The 23,159-nt window shown below is 42.8% G+C and overlaps 1 protein-coding gene across 1 annotated transcript in view; it reads right to left on the bottom strand.

Annotated features, from left to right (window-relative positions):
- Positions 1-2,912: 2,912 nt before the first annotated feature.
- Positions 2,913-23,159, bottom strand: part of DHX40 (DEAH-box helicase 40) — a 332,526-nt gene continuing 312,279 nt past the window's right edge. The window contains exons 17-18 of the mRNA XM_085649399.1: positions 20,046-20,274; positions 2,913-5,831 (exon numbers count right to left, since the gene is read on the bottom strand). Of these exons, the coding sequence (XP_085505525.1) occupies positions 5,701-5,831; positions 20,046-20,274 (360 nt within the window). The 3' untranslated portion in view covers positions 2,913-5,700. The remainder of the gene's footprint in view (positions 5,832-20,045; positions 20,275-23,159) is intronic.

Genomic DNA, 23,159 nt, shown 5'->3' with positions numbered 1-23,159 from the left:
AGGCCTTGTCCCCTTGCAAATTGTTATCTCTAATTCTCTTTTTTAGTATATGGTCTGGTACGCCCCTAGGGCCCCAGACATATTTGTGATTAATTTATTGTGAAACGTTGATTTGTGCATATGTTCCTGACTTCTAAAAGATTAGTAGAGAGTTGTTAGTAATAAATACATTGATATATATACACCTGTGTGGTGTCCTTTCATTTGTTAACTCAAGAGATTATAAGGTAAAACAAGCTGCTTTACATTCCTCTAAAGACTTAGCCTGAAGGCTGCTCTCCACAGCTACCACTAGGATAGCTTTCTTTAAAGGTTGTCTTAAAGCTACTACCATAACAGTCGAATTGTACTGGTGCAATGTGTCCACTTTAACTAGTGAACAGCATATACCAGGCCAACTTCTCACAGTACACCATCTTGTCTCAACGTTCCAACTGCAATATTATCTGAGATAGGGTCAGTATCTTGAACTTTTCCTTTTTGAGGAAGGAGTTCTGTCCCCAAAGATACAGAATGGGAAGCAGACCGCCTTACTTCTTGGGCACCAGAAAATCACACGTGGCCCTTCTCCTGCTCTGGCAATAACTCCACTGCTCCTTTCAAAGGGAGAACTCCTCCTCCTGTTACAGTATGGCAAGGTGGCTGGAGGGTAACAAGAGGGCGGGAGGGTATACAAGATGGAACCTGAAGGTAGGAAAGGGTATAACCCCTCTCCACAATTTGGGGGACCCACTGGTCTGAAGTAATGGGCTCTCAGGTCGGGAGAAAGGAAGACACCTGCCCTCCTAAGTGGGTTTGGGGTAGCAAACAAGGTCTGCTTTCCTGGTGGTGTGGAGGGTAGATTTGAGAGTGGATCCACAGCCCTTTCCTCTGGATCTACCTCTGTACTGTCTGTAAATGGAGTGCACTATTGCTGGATTTGTGGCTGGTATTGCTGCTAGTGACGAAGGAAGATCCTCTCGAGAAGCCCTTAAAGAGTTCAAACTGGCCAAAGTCTCTAGAGGGAGGAGGCAGTTAAAAATAAATGGAGCGAGACACAGCTTTATTGGTCTTAAAAGGCTTTAAAACCAAATCAGCCTTGTCCTCAAAAACAAAGAGGAGGTCCATTCACCTGAAGCCGCTCCCAGGCTATCCATGACCATGTCACAATACTGGCTGCACTTCATTTCATAGACATTTCTTAGAAATGCATCACAAGTGGAGACGAGTACACCAGTTTACCACCATGCAGAGTCACTGCAGAAAAAGAAAAGGGTGGCAAAGGAATTCTATACCTTTGCCTACTTCCCTGGAAGATTAGGTGCCATCGACTGCAGTCATGTGGCACTTCAGCCGCAGGAAACACCTTCTCCGTAATCAACATTACTAGAATTTGATCAACGTGAAAGCTGCCTGCAAAGATAATAGTGTACGTTACCTTTGCTGGAAGCATACTTGACATGTCTTGCACCATTCATTACATGTGGTTATTTGCTGGGAATTTCGGTGATCTGGTTATAACAACTCTCACTGGGTCTGCATGTGCATCTGGGGGATGGCATCTCAAACATCCTCAATCATTACTGATTACACACAAAAGACGGACATTACCCAAAAAGTCACTCCATCTATGTATACATGATATATTATATTTAGAATAGTACCACATTTAAAGAAATATCACATCCTTTTTTGCAGGTGAAGCCAATATGCTCTCCCTCCCAATCTCTTCACACCCTTCCAACATTCAACGACACAGCCTTGACAAAGGCACAATAGGCTATATCCACATACACATGCCATCATTGAATTTATTTTTGGTATCCTTAAGTCACACTTCATGTCTTGACTGTACGAGGGTGCTGCACTCCCCAGAAGAAGTTACTTACCTTTGGTAATGATCTTTCTGGTACAGACTCTTTCTAACCACAGATTCCTCACCTTATAATATTTCCCAGGCCTCAAACTGGATTCGGAAAACTTAAACGCAATACCCATGCGTACTGCAAGGTGGCGCCTACAGCTTTGAGCCAACATCGCCCGCGCCGGTTGTGACATGCAAAGGCCAATATAGGCTGCTCCCATGTGGCCTGACATTAGCTGTGTTCTTTACATTTTTGCACCCACAGATGCGGAGCCAAAATCATACTGGCCATGACCAATGTGTAGATTCCTAGATTGGGATATTTTTAGGTGAAAGTATCCCGTTAAAAGAATGGAGAGAAAGGGAGGGTTAGTGAGGAAACTGCAGTGAGATAGAGTCTCTACCTCAAAGAGCATTACCAAAGTTAAGTAACTTTTTCTTCTAATAGGGACTTCTCAAAGTTGGTGGGTCTGTGAACTGGCTCAAACCAAAAAGCCCTGAAGGACCGAACAGGCAAAAGGCCGGTCGAGCCAGACCAGACTGTCCGATTAGTAATGTTTTGTAAACGTATGGAGGGATTCACATTTAGCTGCCTGAAAAATATCAAAGGCACGCTGTGTATCAACAAAGTAGCTTCTGTAGGCAGAGAAAGAAAAGAACCGTTGTCAGCGTGTATGGGTGGTGCCTATTTAGGCCCATGCACATCACATCAACATGAATGACGTCTACACTGAGTAATAGGTGCCAAATTCTGAGACCTGAGAAATTAGCTAAGATGAGGACTCTGCAGTTAGAAGACTCTAGCAGAAGTTGTGCGCAAGACAGTAGTAATCTGTTGCATATGGTACCACATAGATAAGCAATAAGGCTTACATAGGCATATCCATGATCTATTTGCACATTTAGGTGCCCAGGGTAGGGCACAGAACAGATGTCAGGGTTTGCAGGTGTGTGATTGACAATGGTCGTCTATTTTATCATCTACATATACCATCCTGAGACAACACTATTGCAATACCATGATGCCATAATCAATCGCGCCATTCTCTATTAAATAATACACTTTCACTTCATTTTTACACTCATTTTATTGATTTTACATCGTTACACTGACATACAATCACAGGTTACACAAGTATGTGTAAATACTAATGTAGACCTTAAAGTGTGGTTTCACAATTTCCTAATCAACTTCTTTGAAACTCTAGGCTCCAACCCCAATGCATTTACAAAGTCTGTGACCTCCTATCACAAGGCTGCTTACTGTGCTAAAGTGAGGATGTAGGAAGACAAACCAGTTGCTTTTAGTGTTTGAACAGAAATTTAAGTACCAGAGCTGTCTCCGCTATGAATTTCCTCATTGTAGAAAATTGGATCACTATTTGGGATGGGTACTACCGCCCTAAAGAAATATCCACAACCTTTGTCAGGGTGAACCCTGAAAATCACTAAATTAACCTAGGCTCAAATCCCTGGTAGCTACTGCACAGAGCAGACAGGCAACCCAAATTAGAAACAGCAAACAATATATGAAACAGCATGACATCAAAATGGCAAACCTCCGATAAGGGGAATTACAGATATGATTTTTTTAAATTTTAAGTAGGAATAGCGTCAATACGCATAAAGTGACACTCACAGTCAACGGTAGCGGCAGACTGGACTTAGGCACAATTTGACACTGACACAATGGACCATGGGCCAGGTTCATCCTTATCAAAGATTTTAGATTCTGACTTTAGTCCTTCACATCCCAATCCACCACAGGAGAACACTTTTAAAGCCCTCCCAAGACCTTAGGGGAGACAATTCGAGAATCACAGGGTGTCAAGGCAGAGGCTAACAGCAGTGCCCATTCCAAGTCCAGCTAGTCAGATGGGCAGTTGCAGGAAAAAGCCTCTTGTAGCTTGTGGTCTCCCTGTAGCGTTAACAGGAAGTCAGCCTTAAAACCCTTGGAAACTACTTTGTACTGGGTACAAAAGAGAGAGCGTCCAGTGCTTTTGAGGGCTCTCTCAGGTTGCAAATAGCAGGTTCAGGAGTGTTCTAAGTGGGCGCCTAAGGGTGCCACATTTATGCCTCGAACAAGCCAGTGGATGTGAATGACTCCAGGGTACACCCTGAACAATATAGTATAAGTTTCCGGGGCCAATCCTATCCACTTTCAGCATTTTCACAATGGTGGAAGTCTTCGGCCAAACTAAACTTGAGCTCTGAGAGCTGGGGGTGCGTGGAGGGAGTGTACAATTGTAATCCTAGTGTCCACACACATCTTACACTAAAATCCAGTTTGAAGCAAGTACTTCAACAACCAGACAGTGGATACCCAAGAACTGTCTTGAATCCTGTTCTTGCCCTGTAAAGTGAGCCCCAAGTCTTATGCGTAAATCCCCAGTAGACCCTTAAAGCAGGATTTGACTATGTAATGTCAAAAATTATGCTCACAGCCCAACCATACATATTCTATCAGGTTCTGAGGGGCCCCTTCTGGATAGCTTCCTGTTTGTTCCTGGGAGGCATTTTACACCCATTCACACCTTTTCAAACATGTGAAAGGCTGGCAGAAGCAGCCAAGGAAATACAAACAGCCTTCTAGAGGCTTTAGGCATGTAAAAGGTTATTTTGCAAAGTACATTATCCTAAATAGTTATTCAAAATCCAAATTTACTATTGGTATTGATTTTTAATTATTAAAAATTGTTGTTTAATTAGTTTTCTAGCCAATCCCATTTTGAGGTACAGTATACTTTACCACTATTTAGCAATGGTAAAGTATACAGAATTCTAAAACCAGCAAGAATACAGGGTCCGGCAAAAAAGGCTGTGTGATGATGCAGAAATGGCGGATTTCCTACACTCATCCTCTTGAATTTTGTAGTCTGTGTTCTGGATGCCGATTTGTGATTCTTGTTGGCTGTAGGTTCATGTGGTCGAAGGGGAAGAGGGCAGGGCCTAGGGTGTGGGCTGTATTTATGTGTTTTTAGTTGAACGAGTGTCAGGCGAGTATGATCTGGGTCATGTAAATAGGATATGCCTATTTCTTTCAGACATATCCACTTCTATGGTGAATAACAAAAAAGTGGAGAGTTTTATTTCGATGTAAGATTAGATCCACAAGTGAGTAGATCTGCACATGTACATTTACTTTTGTGAATCAGGCCTCTATTGTCTCATGTCTTTTGTTCATGGGTACATAAACACTTTCTGCGTTTAAAGAGGCTACCACAAGTTAAAAGGATATAAAAAAATAATTTTAATATAGGGCTCAAATAAGAATGCAGCTACACATTTAACCTAAAGACATGTCGTTCTCTAAATTACAACTCTACAAATTGGGCTCATTGCACTCTTGTATCAGAAGCATAACTCATGGTGAGTGCAGAGGAAGGCTTGGAGCTGTGACCATCAAGTTGACTAACAGCATTACATCTATAACGCCCATATTCAAACATTCGACCAATGATATCTTATGGTCAGAGTTTTGCCTGCAACACAAAATGGTCCGTTTGGAGGAACTCAATAGACAAATTAAGGTATTTTTTATCTCGTGGACATTCTGTAAGAGGAATAATACATTGCAGCGTGCATGAAAAGGCTTTGGTGATATTTCTTGCTGATGAAGGAAGTTGCCCATATGGCCTTCTGCACCACACTGTATTCATTTCTGCAAAGAAGGCCACCTGTACATCCATGCATCCTCAATTATTCTTATGCACACATAAATATATATGTATCTAGTACAAAGGTCTTGATGTACAAATCCCTTTCCACCAGGGAATGGTAGTAGTAAAGCCCACCATGGGCCAATATGAACAGCCTGATACTGTTTTAAGAGGAATGGAAGCTGCATTTCTCAGCTCTTAAAAATCTTGTTTCATTACGTTTTCAGTCTTCTGCTCCTTCCTCTGCAGGTATCGAGCCCGAGCGTCCAATATGGATGTCTCATCATTTCTTCTCTTTGCTTTCTTCAAAGCATCTTCTAGTGCTCCTTCTGGAAACATAATGTTAGGATTTGTGTTACACTAGAGATAAGTGAGATGTGCAGCTGTTACATTATTATTCAAATTCCTACACAGCATTACGTAAAAATATATGTATATAATTTGTATCCAATTATTTCCAAATCATCAATGACAAAGAAGGATATTTGGTTAATCGTTTGTTACACATCTAATGAAGTCTTCCATCCTCATTGAGAATAAGATAACTAGGTAAGATGGAAAAGGCAGAAAATGTGTACACGCAATTCAACAATTAGTTGAAAAGTCAACTACTGAGATACCAAAATGTGCAAAGAGCAGGAATATAATTCAAGGGGTGTAACTCTAAACAAATGAGCCATTAAAAAGGTAAAGATCAACCTAAAGTGAGAACTGTCCACCAAAGAATTACTGATCAAAGAGAGAACATAGCAAACACAAGGGGATGATAGACGGAGCACTGATACTTTTCAGACACTCACACCCAGTCACAGATCTGGGTTGAATCCATCATCCTTCTTTAGCTCACTTTTCCACCCCAGTTCAGACCCAGCCATATGTAAATCAGTCTTGACTCTGTGCCTCATGGGAACAGTTCAGACCGAACTGCCAAGCCAGGTCGTCCCTGGGACTGGTTTCGGGGTAACAGCCATCATCAGCCAGGCTAGGTTGAATACAGTGGTAGAGTGAGCCAGGGATCCACGTCTAGGCATACCCTGCCAACTTAGGACGCACAAAGCAAACATACACAAGGAGATGATGGACAGAGCGCTGAAACTTTTCAGACACTCACCCCCAAAGAGAGAACATATCCTTAAGAGGAGGAAAATCAACTAAAAATGCACTTGAGCAAAAAAGATACTGTTCTTAATTGAAGGTTTTCTCTGAAACGACACAGAACCCAAAATCTGTTTAAATATTGAAACAGGGTTTATTTATACCACGTACTAGCCAGGATTAGTAAATGTCATTAAATACAGCAACTAAAATTTGCATATCACAAACAGTCATAATTAGTCAAACAAAGAATTGTAACTAGGAATTCTATAGGACACGAAAAACCTAGATATTTATGTGAGGATATTTAGCAAGTATTTGTATTACAGATTACCCACCATTTCAGCATATAGCGAACTAGACACAATGGGATGTACCTTGACCTATCAACTAATCACACACTAAATCACAGAATCATTGAGGCAAGGATGTGCCTGTGAGTTTTAGGATATTTCAAATCACTGGAGCAAACATACATTTGTATACATTACGTTTTCTTTCTGGTGCCATCCGCCCATGTAGTCAGGATTATGCCTTGAAGCAGTATCGCCCTTCCCCTTAGGCTGTGGAAGCCCTAGGGCTCACACTATGCTGCTGGGTTCGTTCTTGCCCCACTGCACATCAGATTTATTTTCCAACCCAATCGAAATGCCATGCTGGATCTGCTACAGGTATTGACAAGGCTGATTCAGAATGCTAAGATGGAACTACCAATGCCAAGAGAGGGGAGGAGTCTGGGTACAACAATGAATAAGGGTGATTAACACAGAATCATTCACAATAACAACTGTCCTGAGAGTTTTGTGGAAATATGGATTTTTCTGGTCAGTTATGTCCCCTATCTTGGACCCCAACGGTTCTATGTGCATGTTACAAGTACATGTATGTTCCCTCCAGTTCCAGTTATGAAGACGCAAATACATGTGCGTCCACCGTTAACATGTCCTCTTTCAGATCCGCCATGAATGGGCCGGATATTCCATTCCCAAGTACGAAAGGCCACCGTCTTTATATGGTTCACTTATGCCATTTTACAGTCCAGGCAAGTAGGCCCTGATTCTGTCATCAAGCTTTTCTTTCTTCCTGTCTCTGAAGCTCCAGTCCGAGCCTGCATCTGTGACCATGAACTTTGTCTCATCCTCTGCGCGGCTCACGATGCCTGACATCAGCTTGCTGCCTGCCAAGAACTGTATTTCACCTTCGAAATTATCTGCTCCGCTCCCTGCCCAATGCATTCCTGTCTAGTAGTTTAAGTAAACATTCTGCCAGCTACCGAGCAAAGGCCCGGCTTCTCTGTCTTTATGCAAGTAATTCATAGCCCTGTTACTATGGAAGATTCCTGCCCTCGCATCTAGTGTAGACACTTAGACGCTTGTACACGCACTAACAGTCAGTATAGTCAGTATAGAATAAGATTCTACTCCAAGAAGGCCTCTCTTTTGGATAACATAGTTCTTTAAACATAGGATGTTAGATATGATTTGGGATTAGGTTGACTTGACCCTCTAGACATCTGTCGCCACATGTAGAGCTAAATGTCAAGTCCCCTTCACCCCCTAGCTGCACGTCAATCACACGTCATGCTGCTGCGCGCGCATCTCTGCTAAGTATTTCTGCTAACATTGCGAAATTCTTTCATGGAACCACCCCATTATGACATCATGCCTGATGACGTTCCTTTGTTACGCCCAATCACGCCCATTTTCATTACGTATGTATAATGTTATCTTCCTTATCAATTGTTACGCCTCTCGCATTTGCTTCACTGTAATGCCTATTGTATAAAAGTGATTAATTATCAATAATGTATGTACTTCACTTCCTGAACCTCCGTGGTGATGGAACCTGGAGGCCACGATTCCGAATCGTTCATTGGAATAAAGCCCGTTCCTAACCTCTAATGCCACGGATTCTGCCTCTTATTTATTGAGCTATTTTTATTATGTTCTGTATCAAATTAAGTCCCGGTAATTAAATTATTTACCACATAAATGGCGCCCGAACAGGGACACTTTCTCATCTCACGCGCCGGCGGTGCGTTGCAGGCCCGGTCTCCTGCCACAGCTGGACGGACAACAACGCGTACCAGCAGGATTTCCTGTATCTCCCTCCGGTCAAGCGGGGGCGACTGAGGCTGCGATCAACACCCAGACGAGGCGGTGAGAAGTGCGAAGTATCCCGACCAGAGCCTAGCTGAGAGAGCAAGATCCGAGGTATACAGAGGCCCACCAGATTTCCGATGTCCTGAAGTGTCCGAAGTTGTCGAGTCGAGTCCGGTCCAGTTCAGTTCAGTTCCGTTCCGAGGCCTTCCGTTCCGAGCTACCCGGTGAGTACCATTACTGGGGAGGCGTTCTGGCGTGCACATAAGTTGTGCCGGTCCAGACGGGTTTGGGTACACAAATCCGGTCTGCACTGTTTTAGCAGTGTATCTGTACTGTTTAGCAGTATATCTAGTATATCAAGTATATAAATTCAGAATAATTCCGTTAATGTCGAGAATTATGTTTAGTGATTAAGTTTTCTTAGATCATCGTCATCATCATCGTTGCTCATTTAAATGTTAAATGTTAAATGTATTAATACGTCCTGCATATTGTGGTGTGAATGACTGTTCATTATTGTGTTTTATTGTATTAAGTTTGTTCAAGATCAAGTATCAGACCAGTTCTCAATATGCCGCTCTTTTCGAAACTAAGACAGATCACAACTAGAAAAGGGGTACTCGAAGAAGCTGTTCCCATTCCTCCTAGGGACACTCCAGGGTACTTCATGTATCATAAACACGGCCTAGACGCTATATTATTTCTTGATCTATGGGTAGACTACACTAAGGAATTACCAGAAAGTCAGAGGTGGCCCGCAGCTGGGACCTGGGATGCAGATTGCATCGTTAAAGTAGAGGAAGAGTTATGGAAAAGGAAAGCCAGACAGTCACAGAAAGACGCCATTGAATTATGGCGTAAAGAATCGTATAGACGCACAGAAAAAGCACGTAGACAGGAAGAGAAGAGTAAAGAGAATTCAGATAAAGTCCGAGAAAATCTATTAATTGAAGAAGGTACACGAGTGAAATCAGAACAAGTAGACAGACAAAGAAATGCCCTCATGAAGGGTATGTATCCCCTTCTGGCCGAGGGATTACCTAAGGCTACTACGGGGATACCAAAAGACTTGCCACCCCCATTATTTCCAATAAAAGTACATCCTAAGGGGCATCCTAGAACAGCAGAAGATGTTTTTCTTTCCTCATATTTAGATGACGCAGCTCCCGAGTATGCTAACCCTGCCCCACATAGACCGTCGGCCGGGGAGGTTCAACGCCAAGATCCTGTATCTATATCCTTACAGCATCAAATCCTGACACAAGTTCCGGCAAGCACGTCCGTTTCCACATCTGTTCCTACAGCTACTTCTATAGCTGTGTCCACACCTATAGTTGCTGTATCGCGTTCAACGAATCCTTTCACGCCCGATACTCCAGACGGGGCTGCTGGGGGTGCTACCAATATTTTTTCTACGCCACCCAGAATAAATAAACTTACCTTTCAAGAGTCAGCACATCCACGTACCCCCAAACTCATAAATTCCCGCACGCTTAAGGAACTTCTTATAGATTGTAGATATGACCCTGTGCCCGGCAAAGAGGACGAAATGATCATGGCATCGTTACGTATCAGACGAGCTGCGGTGTATTTAGGAAAGCTACCAGGAATGACTATGCATTTAGACAATATATATCATTATGTCCAAACAGGGCGAGATTCTGAAAGTATTAACAGAGCTATGGAATACCAGAAAGTGGAGATACAGGGGGAACTGTTACGTTTCCTCATAAATTGTGTGATCAGAAATCAAGACCGACCGGGGGTAGATCCGGAAATAATGCAAACTCTTACCAGATGGAGCCAGAATATATCAGAAGGGAGACATGATAGGCAAAAATGTATAATAGCCATGTGCAGAAAGATCCGAAAAGAAATAGAACGCCTACACGAAGAAAGATTAGCGGTAGACCAGTTTGAACAAAATGAGGAGGAGGAAGGATCAGGACCGTCCACAGGACAGTCAGAAACCATAGCCTATGTAGGTAGAGGAAGATCTTGTAATCGTACTAGATATTTTACTGACCCGATACGTCCGATATGTCCAGATAATAACAGGAATTTCCAAACACCTATAATAAATATGAGATCCCCCGAGCATTCGTTCCAAGCCGCTGACAAATTACTGCGAGAACGAAGGGGTTATCATTTACTCGATTCTATGGATGAACAAGAATTAGCCAGGTCAGCCTTTCATTGGGTTGAAAGTCCCGGAAAATATGGTGATGATACAGTAGCACACACATTTTTGAACCTCACCCCAGATGAACAGCGTTTAGCTGGGATTTATATGATTCAACAACTTCTTATACTATATAAAAGCCAACATTCAGATCCTGGTCCCTTACCTGATATATTGACTGAATTACTCACGAATAGATGGAAAGGTTCAGGTACTAAGTTAATTAAGGAAATACTAGAATCCAGAAAGCAGTACATTCTTTTTGTATGTCCAGAACATGATTCACTGCCTATCAAGGAAAGACCGATGTATTACATGGACAGACAGAATCCCTTACGAGAAGTGCACCCAATAAAGGGCGAGGACAATCAGTTTAAACGTGTATATGTATATACGCCCATATCGAAAATAGAATTGTTAGAAATGAAGAAAGTGGTACCCAGTCATGACAAAGACCCAGCGGGTTTCCACCGAGAAATTAAAGACATGTTACTCATGGGAGAGTATACCTATCCCGACATTATGACAATATTAAAGGTATTAATGCCTGCTGGCATTTATGAAAAACTCAAGGAAAAAGAGTGGGAGGTAGGAGACCAAAAGATAGATTGGACAGCATTAGAAAATGAAGAAAAGGCCCGAGGTCCAGGTTCGGGGCTTGGGGACAAAACTAAAGCACTACCAGGTTTACTAGTACAGGTACTGCCACGTTTATTAACTACGAAAAAGGAAGACTGGGGTGCAATTTCAGCCTGTAAACAAAAGCAAGATGAAGACACTAGTGATTTCTATGCCCGATTCGAAAAATGTTTTGGTATAAATAGTGGTATAAAAGCAAGTAGCGAGTCATACCCACATCTGTTTGTGACAAAATTAGTTGAAAATTCCTTGCCCCAAGTGAAGAATAGAGTATTAAAATTCGAGAGTACCTGGCAAGGTAATACCCCATCACAAATGTTACAAATGTTACAGTACCATTACAATAGAATTAGAGAAGAACAAGAACATGAACAAAGACGCATGAAAGACACGAAAATGAAAATGTTAGTCTCCCAGACAGTTCCAGCTGAAGGACATAAAAAGGGTACGACACATTCCGGTGAATCAGCAGGACCTGTAAAAGGGACATGCAACTATTGTAAACAGACAGGACATTACATACACGATTGCCCAGTCCTGAAGCGTAATATCGCCACAGGTATTACAAAAGAAAGACCACGGCCACCTAGACAGGATCAGAATGAACAAGGAGCACCGCAGCATGCACAGTCCATGCCAGCTCCACAACAGTCTATACAGTTTGTGCCAGCCGCACCAGCGTTGCCTGCTGCTGCCACACAAACCACGACACGACAGCTGTACCAGACCGCACAGTATGACTATCCTGATTATCAACGATATGCATGAACCAGCCTAGAGAGGGAAGTTGACTTACCCCTTATCGAGGTCCCTGTAGACCAAGAAGGACCTTATGTACATAGTGAATTATTAGGCCAAGATAGAAAATTTTTACTTGATACAGGGGCAAGTCGAACAACTATAAAACGTAGTCAAGTTCCAGGGGCACCCCTCTCAGGCTCACAGAATATTTCCCTTGGTTTTTCAGGAAAACCTATTGTTAATGAAGTATCACAGCCTCTTCCACTTACGATAGGACCCTTGACCAGAACTACAGATTTATTGCTTACTAAATCATGTCCAGAAAACTTGTTAGGTATAAAAACACTGAAAGCTCTAGGAGCTATAATATGTTGTTCTCCGGAAGGAGTAAGATTGTTTTTACGTGATTTCAAAGGTCACTATGTGTCTCGAGACATGGATTCCCGACTGCAGACTTTACCCACACATTTATGGGCACAAGGCCCTACAGATGTTGGTTGCATGAACATTACACCATATCGAGTCACACTAAAGGCAGGAGTGGTACTACCACGAATGCGACAATACAAGTTACCCCCAGATGCTGTAATGGCTTTACTGCAAATCATTGACGAGCTTATTGGCCAAGGAGTGGTTGTGGAGACCGACTCCAATGTATGTAATTCACCGATAATTCCGATTCTTAAACGAACTGATCCAAAGGCTCCCCCCGTATATCGATTGGTTATTGATCTGCGCGAATTAAATAAATGTATTGTACCACAATACCCCGTAGTTCCAGACATCTCTTCATTACTGACAGCTATTGATTCCGAGGCAACGTTCTTTACTGTAATTGATCTCAAGAATGCCTTTTTCAGCGTCCCAATAGATCCAGAAAGTCAATACTTGTTCGGATTTAGTTTAAATGGACGTAGCTTTAAATTCACACGAGCACCTCAAGGATTTACAGAAAGCCCCAGCATCTATAGCCAAGCACTGAAACGAGAACTTGACAGTATACACATGCCAGTCAACACTGCTCTGCTTCAATATGTCGATGATCTGCTGATCACCGCCCGAAGCGAATCTGAATGTGAAAAAGCATCACTGACGGTTTTACAATTTCTAGCCGAAAAGGGGCACAAGGTGTCCCCTTCTAAGCTGCAATTCTGTGTCCAGCGAGTTATTTACCTTGGTCACTCGCTGTCCAAGGAGGGAAGGCAGCTTACACCAGATCGTATCCAGCTAATTGCAAATATGCCAATACCCAAGACACAAAAGGAGGTGCGGGCTTTCATAGGCCTCACTTCATATTGTAGGCAGTGGATCCCTCAATATGCATTTCTAGCAAAACCACTCATTCAATTGACAACACAGGAGGCAGCCACATCGACTGTCCTCCCTTGGACTCAGGAACACACACTAGCTTTTGAAAGCTTAAAGAAAGCTCTATGCCAAGCACCTGTTTTAGCAACACCATGTTACAGAAAACATTTTACACTCTTTGTTACAGAACGAGAAGGTACTGCCTTGTCAGTACTCACACAGGAACAAGCAGGATCACACAAACCGTGTGCTTATTTTTCTAGTACATTAGATCCCGTAGCTCAGGCTCTGCCTGCGTGCCTGAAATCAGTGGCAGCGACAGCTTTAGCAATCAGACAAAGCGATGCCATAGTGTTAGGACATCCATTGACAGTCCAAGTACCACATGCAGTAGAGGTTCTTGTGAATCGAACGCAAACACAACACTTGACTATAGCGCGACTTACAGGTTACGAATTAACATTGTTTCAGCCACATATAGAAATCAGACGTTGTAACACATTGAATCCTGCCACACTTTTACCTGTAAATGGAACAGACCCACTAGCTCATGATTGTATTGAAGTTATTACAATAACGACGAAACCCAGACAAGACTTGACAGATGTCCCATTGTCAGACCCAGACCTGACGTTGTATGTAGATGGTTCATGTATGAGAACAGGTACAGGAGAGTTAGTGGCCGCTTATGCAGTCACAACAGACACTGAAATTATTGAAACCAAGTGTATAAATACCTTGTCCGCTCAAGCAGCAGAGCTCGTCGCTCTGACACAGGCCTGTATTCAAGCCACAAATAAAAGAGTCAACATATACACTGATTCACGTTATGCATTCGGAGTTGTACATGACTTCGGCGTGCTGTGGCGAGAGAGAGGTTATTTAACTTCTCACGGTGCCCACATTCAGCACGGACCCCTCATTCATGCCTTATTAGATGCAATACATCTACCCATTGCAATATCGATTATGAAATGCAAAGCTCATACGAAAGTTACTGATATCATTTCTCAAGGCAATGATCTAGCTGACAGAACAGCTAAACAGACTGCTCAAACTCAAACATCCGACATGACAAAGACAATAGTCCAGACACCAACACATTGCATGATGGTTAAGGATCCCGCTCTTGATGTAATTGACATACAGACACATGCTACTCCAGACGAAATAAGGAAATGGACTGAATTAGGAGGGATCCAAACGGATCAAGGATGGATGACGAAGGAAAAATCTGTGTGGTTCCTTCCTGATTCAATGGTCCAAGTCATTATTAACACTGTCCATAGTCCAGCGCATCTAGGAGAGAAAGCTATGCTAGACAGCATTCAACATATTTGGTTTAACAAGCTTTTACGAGCAGCAGCGAAACAAAAAGTTCGTACCTGTATGATCTGTTGTCAGTTCAACCCAGGAAAAAGCATTCCCGTAGAGCAGGGTGGATTTCAGCCTCCTGATCACCCTTTTGAAATCCTCCAGATGGATTATATCCAGATGGAACGATGTCGAGGATTCAAATATGTTCTCGTAGTTGTCTGTGCTCTTTCCCGTTGGACAGAGGCATACCCGGTTTCAGATTACACTGCCCCGACTACTGCCAAACAGTTAGTTCGAGAATTCTTCCCACGATACGGTTTACCACGTGCTGTCTACTCAGATAACGGCCAGCCGTTCTCATCCGAACTAATGAAACACGTTTCACTTTTGTTAGGCTATCAGTGGAAATTCCACTGTGTCCGACACCCCGAGGCAGCAGGTCTCGTGGAAAGACATAATCAGACCCTGAAAATTAGATTGTCCAAAATATGCAGGGAGAAAGGTGTCGACTGGGTAGTAGCATTACCAGTTGCACTCTTTTACATGAGAATGGTAGCACACTCTCGAACAGGGCTATCCCCGTATGAGGTGATCTTTGGCAGACCACCAAATATGTGGGGGACGCCTATACCACGTAAAATAACTGATATTGACTGTAATATGCTGACAGATTATTTGGCTTCCTTGATGTCTGCACTACAATCTTGTCGTTCACAGGTAGCTGCAGCTTTTCCTGACAACACTGAGGTGAAACCCCATGACGTAATTCCGGGGGATCTCGTTTTAGTGAGGAACTTTGATCGAAAGACTCAGCTGGATCCTAGGTGGAGGTCGCCGCAATTGGTCTTGCTCACCACAAGGACAGCCGTGAAGATCGAAGGCAGAAAAGGCTGGGTACATTCAAGTCATATCAAGAAATTTTATGGACTACCATCAGATGTGAAAACTACACCTCGCGTGTCTTCACCCATTGACTCAAAACTTCCTTTGGTTGACTCAAGTAGTCACGAACAATACAAACTAAAACTTAGATCTAACCAGTCGGGCAATTTGATTGTTTAAGTCCTCTCCAAGGTGAAGCGGTTGAATTTGTCTCTGACATGTATCCCTTAGATCTGAATAGAGAAAAAACCCGAAAAATGTTGAAACAACATGCATACTGTAAATCACTGCGTAGTCATTGCACAGTGACGTTATTAATTTTGTTCTTCTTAAGTCTTTTAATAATTATTGCAAGTATATTGTTGCACATATATTATCCTATTTCTAGACATGTTTATAATGTTACTGCTGAACATTCTTTTAGTGAATTACCTCCGCATGAATTGTCATACAGATTTGCGCTGCGCAATAACACTTTTATTAGTATGTTACATCATTCCCATCAGGTTAGCAATGCTACAAATTGTTGGATATGTGGCCGACTCCCTCCCTATCAGAACTATAAAGGAATTTTACCTCTTTTTCCATACCCGTTCACACACAACGGCTCCTGTGGAGCATGGTTTAGTTTAATTAACTCCTTAGATTCAAATTCTGCATTTTATCAAGACAACTGGGTATGGGGAAATCTGAACTTAGTTTTACTTAAAGTCTGCCACCCCAACAAGGAGGGACTTCCCAAAAGAACAGGAACTGATCTAGAAAATGAAGTATATGGATTAGGTAATTTTACGCTTAATCTTATGATCCTAAATATCGAATCCGAAGCTACTCCAATTTTGCCCGCCATGTCAGTATTTCCAGTAAAAGGTGAATTATGTGTAAGAAAGAATGGTTCCATAAATATGGGCCATAGTAGATGCACCACTGTAATAGAATTCAGTGATCAAGGCAAGTCGACATTTAGAGCTTCCCGCCATTCCTATTTTATATGTGGTCAGACGGCATATGTACGTTTGCCTCTAGATTGGGATGGTACCTGCTACATTGGATTCCTTTTGCCACCTGTTTTTCTAGCTCCTCCCGATTATCACAGAAATATTCATTTAGTACACAATAGAGAAAGGAGAGATCTCCCAATAGTCGATTACACTGAAACAGCATGGGAAAAATACACAGATTTCAATAAAGGTCTCTTTCCCTATATAGGTACCGTTACTAATAGTAAGCTGATACGTAGATTAACTAGAACCCTTGAAGCAGTAGTGAACGAAACTATTTCCGCCTTAGGCAATTTAACAGAAGAGCAGTCTGCTATGCGGATTGTTGTGCTTCAAAATCGTCTTGTCCTTGACGTCATCCTGGCCGATAGGGGCGGAGCTTGTAGGGTCATCGGATCAAGCTGTTGTATTTTCATACCAGAAAATTCGCCATCTGTATATAAAGCTATAACCCGCCTTCATAAGATTGTGAGCCAGATACACCAGAATCCAGGCACCTGGACTTGGTCCGGTTGGCTTTGGAGCGTGTTATCAGCCTGGGGATGGAGAGTTCTATCCTTCCTAGGTATTGGCCTTCTCATACTATTCAGTTGCTGTCTATGCCTGCAATGTGGACCAGCGATTTGTGGTCTGTGTGCCACATCGTGTATTCCACATCAAGATTTTCGTTCAAGATCCCGGAAGAAGAAAGAAGAACAAATGATGCTATATGAACAGATCAATGGATTAATGAAGATTGATATCTCTTGACGGGCAAGTAGGGGACAAGGAGGGAATGTGGAAATATGGATTTTTCTGGTCAGTTATGTCCCCTATCTTGGACCCCAACGGTTCTATGTGCATGTTACAAGTACATGTATGTTCCCTCCAGTTCCAGTTATGAAGACGCAAATACATGTGCGTCCACCGTTAACATGTCCTCTTTCAGATCCGCCATGAATGGGCCGGATATTCCATTCCCAAGTACGAAAGGCCACCGCCTTTATATGGTTCACTTATGCCATTTTACAGTCCAGGCAAGTAGGCCCTGATTCTGTCATCAAGCTTTTCTTTCTTCCTGTCTCTGAAGCTCCAGTCCGAGCCTGCATCTGTGACCATGAACTTTGTCTCATCCTCTGCGCGGCTCACGATGCCTGACATCAGCTTGCTGCCTGCCAAGAACTGTATTTCACCTTCGAAATTATCTGCTCCGCTCCCTGCCCAATGCATTCCTGTCTAGTAGTTTAAGTAAACATTCTGCCAGCTACCGAGCAAAGGCCCGGCTTCTCTGTCTTTATGCAAGTAATTCATAGCCCTGTTACTATGGAAGATTCCTGCCCTCGCATCTAGTGTAGACACTTAGACGCTTGTACACGCACTAACAGTCAGTATAGTCAGTATAGAATAAGATTCTACTCCAAGAAGGCCTCTCTTTTGGATAACATAGTTCTTTAAACATAGGATGTTAGATATGATTTGGGATTAGGTTGACTTGACCCTCTAGACATCTGTCGCCACATGTAGAGCTAAATGTCAAGTCCCCTTCACCCCCTAGCTGCACGTCAATCACACGTCATGCTGCTGCGCGCGCATCTCTGCTAAGTATTTCTGCTAACATTGCGAAATTCTTTCATGGAACCACCCCATTATGACATCATGCCTGATGACATTCCTTTGTTACGCCCAATCACGCCCATTTTCATTACGTATGTATAATGTTATCTTCCTTATCAATTGTTACGCCTCTCGCATTTGCTTCACTGTAATGCCTATTGTATAAAAGTGATTAATTATCAATAATGTATGTACTTCACTTCCTGAACCTCCGTGGTGATGGAACCTGGAGGCCACGATTCCGAATCGTTCATTGGAATAAAGCCCGTTCCTAACCTCTAATGCCACGGATTCTGCCTCTTATTTATTGAGCTATTTTTATTATGTTCTGTATCAAATTAAGTCCCGGTAATTAAATTATTTACCACAGTTTGTTCAGAGCTTGATGAGAAGTGGCTCCAGTCCCCCATGTTTGTTAAAAGCCTAGGACTCACTGCTAGTTTGTTGGGTACAAGGACAGTTTGAGCCTAACTCAAATTAGACAATGCCTTCACTGAAATGGGAGCCGCAGAGCTCACAATCTGCGCACCCCTAAGACTTACATCCTGATGAACTGAATCCTCATTCCACCTTATGGGAAACACCTCTCCTACTGGATTATTGCTGTTTTTCTACCCAACTTAGTTACAGGGGTTACCTACGAGTTATTTTGGCCTGTGGCTCTTCTGCTGTAGTTTCGAAGCTCGAATAGTCACAATCTTCTACTAGCTATAACAAGTTTCCATTGTAACAGTAAGCTACAATGATTACATATGCAGCTCATATTGCAAGGTTAGTTTGGCGACTTGGGCCATGGTAATTTGCATGGTAAGACTGTGGTACATGGGTTTTCTGTGCATTGCATCACAAAACAGTGGGATGTATCTATTCAATTGGGCGTTGGAACCTCTGAACACATTCGTGTACGGGCCTCCCTGTGAGGCTGCGTGGGCTCGATCCCTCATCCCGGGTTGTTAAAGCTTGAACTGCTGCAAGGATTATCTGTGGAGTGTAAGAGGGGGATTCCTTTCTCTGCCCAAAGTGTGGAAGTATCCTTTTTGATACACTGCCAATATGGAGAGCCTTGCAGTGCATAGATTTGACTCATTTTTTTCCCCTTGAACATCAAACAGTGCTATTCTCATTCTCTTCGCCAGTGATTAACAGTACATTGTACAGGGTCAGATTCTTATTCCTTTTACTGACCCATGGAAGTCTCTAGTCTTCCTCTGCAGGCGAGGGTTATGTTTCCAGTGGTACGACCTACATCCCTTTCCTTGAACTTTGGGAATGTCCTACACTTACTCAATGGCTACCGGTGCAGTATTAAGGGCCCGACCACCTGCCCAGTTGTTTCAGAAGCTTCCATGCTCACTCTTTGTTTTAAGGGGTTATCCCTGCAGTGGCATGAGCCATATTCGTTTTATGTCATATGTCTACTTCCAAGTTCCCACTCAGGCTCTGGGATCAGGTGGAGTTCTACAGGCAGTATACCCCTCTCCTTTAGCCCTGTTAAAGATGTCATGCTTACAGACTGCTTCCAGCTGTTGCCTACGAGGTACATCACTTCCCTTTTGCAGCGAAATCTTCACCATGGAATCTTTAGCACAGATTTTGCTGACAGACTGTGACATCACATTATGAGCTCAGCAGCACACTGCAGCACCTTCAGTTCATTGCTGCATATTAAGATTATTTGCTCACCATTCTGACGCTTCAACCCCTCCTTGATGTTCCACTTTGCGATTTCCTTCTCGGTCACAGCTTCCCTGGCCACGCTACTCAGTTCGTACACATCCACTTCATGAAGCTTCGGCAGCAAGTCTTTCACCCACTCATAGCGAATGGGGCACACAGTCCTCACATAGATGTTGGACGTCACAAGAACATCGTGAAACATGATCCACTCGAGCTCAGCCTCGTGTCTGTAGAGCTGGAAATCAAGAGGTCATTCACAAGTCGTTTGGTTTTGTTTATACCAAAACAATACTAAAACAAGTTTTCCAAGTCCTTGTGTTAAGAATGCACGTTTTCCTTGTTGTATCAAACTTGCAAGTGTAAACACAAAATCAGTTTTGCATAGGGTTACCAGATGACGCCATGTCACCAGGACAACAATTGGTAACTCCTAGGCTTTCATTAAATAAATAAATTATTGTGTTTAAGGGTTTTTAGTCAAGTTGTTTAATTTAAATGAACCAAGACAGGTAATGAGGTATTTGGGTTACATGGAGTAATCTAACTGGTAACCCTAGTTTTATGAAGATACTATCCTTATGCGACACAAATTTAAAGGGCTCAATCATTATTCAAGAGATTGCTAGAGTGTCAAGGTGCTAACAGGTTGAGGCTTTACATAGGAGAGTGAAATCCTATATGCTCACGGCTGAGTTAATACAATTTGGGACAGAGCCTTATCTACGGTGACCCAGCTCTTACACGCTCACACCAAAGACTGCAAACCAAACCCTCAGGTAATAAAACTCTTATTAGATCTGATCAGACCTATCCACTCACTGGCTCAGCCCTTAAACAACAGAGCTCTTCTCTAGGTACAGCTCTTGTGGCTCCAACATGAGGCTAAATAGCTTCTCCTTGTGTCTTTGATAGCCAGGAAATCCAACAGGCAGCACAACTATTTCTGGATCAGACCTTAAACAACACAGCTATCCCTCAGGTGACATTTTATACTAGTCCAGGTCATTAGACTATAGTTTGACTGCAGTTACCACTCCAGAGGTACAGCTCTTGCTGGCTCAGGCCTTAGACAGTGGATTATTTCCTCTGGTTGAATAGTTACTACTGGCTAAGCCCTTAAGCCAGCTCAGCAATCCCTCAGGTTACAAAGACTGTATACGTTCTAGTCTTACGCAGCAGGCCTATCCATTAGGCAACAATCATTAACAGTCCATAAACGGTCAGCCGCACCATTCATCAGGTGACACAGCTTTTAATATTCCAGAGTTTAGCCAGTAGTGCAGGCCGGGTTCTTAGATTATATGTCTGAGGAGTGGGATGGATGATAGGTCTCTGCACCAAAATAAAAGTGGCAGAGTGACCCTCTATAATGACTTAGCAAAATATTTGGCTATGTTTGCAAATTGGGGTAGTTTTCAACTAGTAAATATACACTGTATAAGTGGTTAGCAAGCTATGGAGGACTGCATGGATTGAGCTTGCTACAGGTAATGTTTATTTTAATATCAGGGAAATCAACAGTTACAAACCCCCCCATAAAAAGGCCCATAAATTAGCCGACAAAGAACCAAAAAAACAGCCCATACACTGACCTGTCAGATCAGCCTGACAGACGCTGTCCGACTGTCCTAAAGGCCAATCCGACACGGTACATGTTCAAGCCTCATACAGCAGGACTTTAGTCCTGGTTGCAAAGACGATACTGGCTCATGCTTTAGCTGATAGAATGGTCCCACTGGATCAACTACGGTTCCAGGACTCTTTCTGAATAAGACCATCCTCAGCAGAGCTTGAACTAGGGCTAGAGCCCTTTAACAGACTTTTTCATCAGGTTACACAGTTTTAACAAGCTTAGACAATATCCCTCAATGATACACATTTTACTTGCAGATGTAATGACAAAAACGAGTAATGGACAGCGAGCGTTTAAGTGGCAAAATATGCCCTCTATGCTATTTCGCAGAAAATCCTCTTTGGCCACTTGCATCAAAAGTAGACTTTCTGATCTTCTGAGGACATTCAACCATAGAAGAGTAGAGGGAATGGGTTCCCACACCACTTTTATGCTTGCAGGATCTGGTATATTAACTAATGAATTTCCTCTTTACTAATAATACACCACATTCTGGTGCAATTGAATTTAAGAGTAGATTGTCTCAGCAAGTGCACACTTCAATCATTCTAGGTACCTGCAGATGTGGGACTGTTTTCAGAATGACAAAACCTGAAAATTGGCAGTATGGGTTACAGTGGCAAAATATACCCCGTATGTCAGTACTTTCCAAACACAAAATATACACTGTGGCCAAATCACAGATAAAGTGTTTACTCTTCTGAGGATGCTCAAGCTCTTCCTCGGTAGGAATGCATCCCATTTTAGGCACGCCAGCTTTCAGCTTCAAGATCAGACTTTGGAAGTCTTGATGTGAACAGAAGGCACAGCAGACTTCTGTGTATAGGTTTTTAAATGCTACCAATTTTAGTAGGTAAGGATACTGCAGTACAGGGATATGCAATGTTTCCACCCACCCACCGCTTCGGTTCAATTAAAGCCAGGATTGGCACCCCGAAACTTAGCAATAGGGGGACAGGTGCTTTTTGTTTTTTTTAGCACAGATGCAGCTTCAAAAGAAGAAAACCTTGAATGATGGCAATCAGACTGAAAGTCGAGAATAAGGAACCCTCAGCAAGCACAATCCTGCAGCACAAAGACATTTCACCCATGACCTAGTTACCTGTATACCGCTGTTCTCTCTCACCTCTTCAGCTCTCATGACATGGTTCTGTGCAATATCACTAAACGCACTGGGGCTTTTAGAATTCTAACTATCTACATTTGTCAGACCTCACATCAAGACAGCACTTCCTCAAGTCAGCTCATTCTAAAAAGAAATGGTCCTAAGATAGGTCTCTGAAACAAGTCTCCGATGCTGCTTCTCTGGCCGCCCTCCCAAATATAAATATTCCTTCCCAGAGCGGTTTTTGAACATTGCACTCACCCCATCGTGACAGCGGCAACCCTATACTGGCAGGCAGCGGTGTGTCTATATTCAACTCAGGCTACAACATTTTATTCCCAGTAACGCTATCTTTTCCTCCAACCAAATATTAGAGATCTGG

This window comes from Triturus cristatus, chromosome 3_2 (genome assembly GCF_964204655.1).
Source record: "Triturus cristatus chromosome 3_2, aTriCri1.1, whole genome shotgun sequence".
Lineage (NCBI taxonomy): Eukaryota > Metazoa > Chordata > Amphibia > Caudata > Salamandridae > Triturus > Triturus cristatus.
Note: the sequence above shows the minus strand (reverse complement) of the source record. Positions and strands in the feature narration are given on the sequence as shown.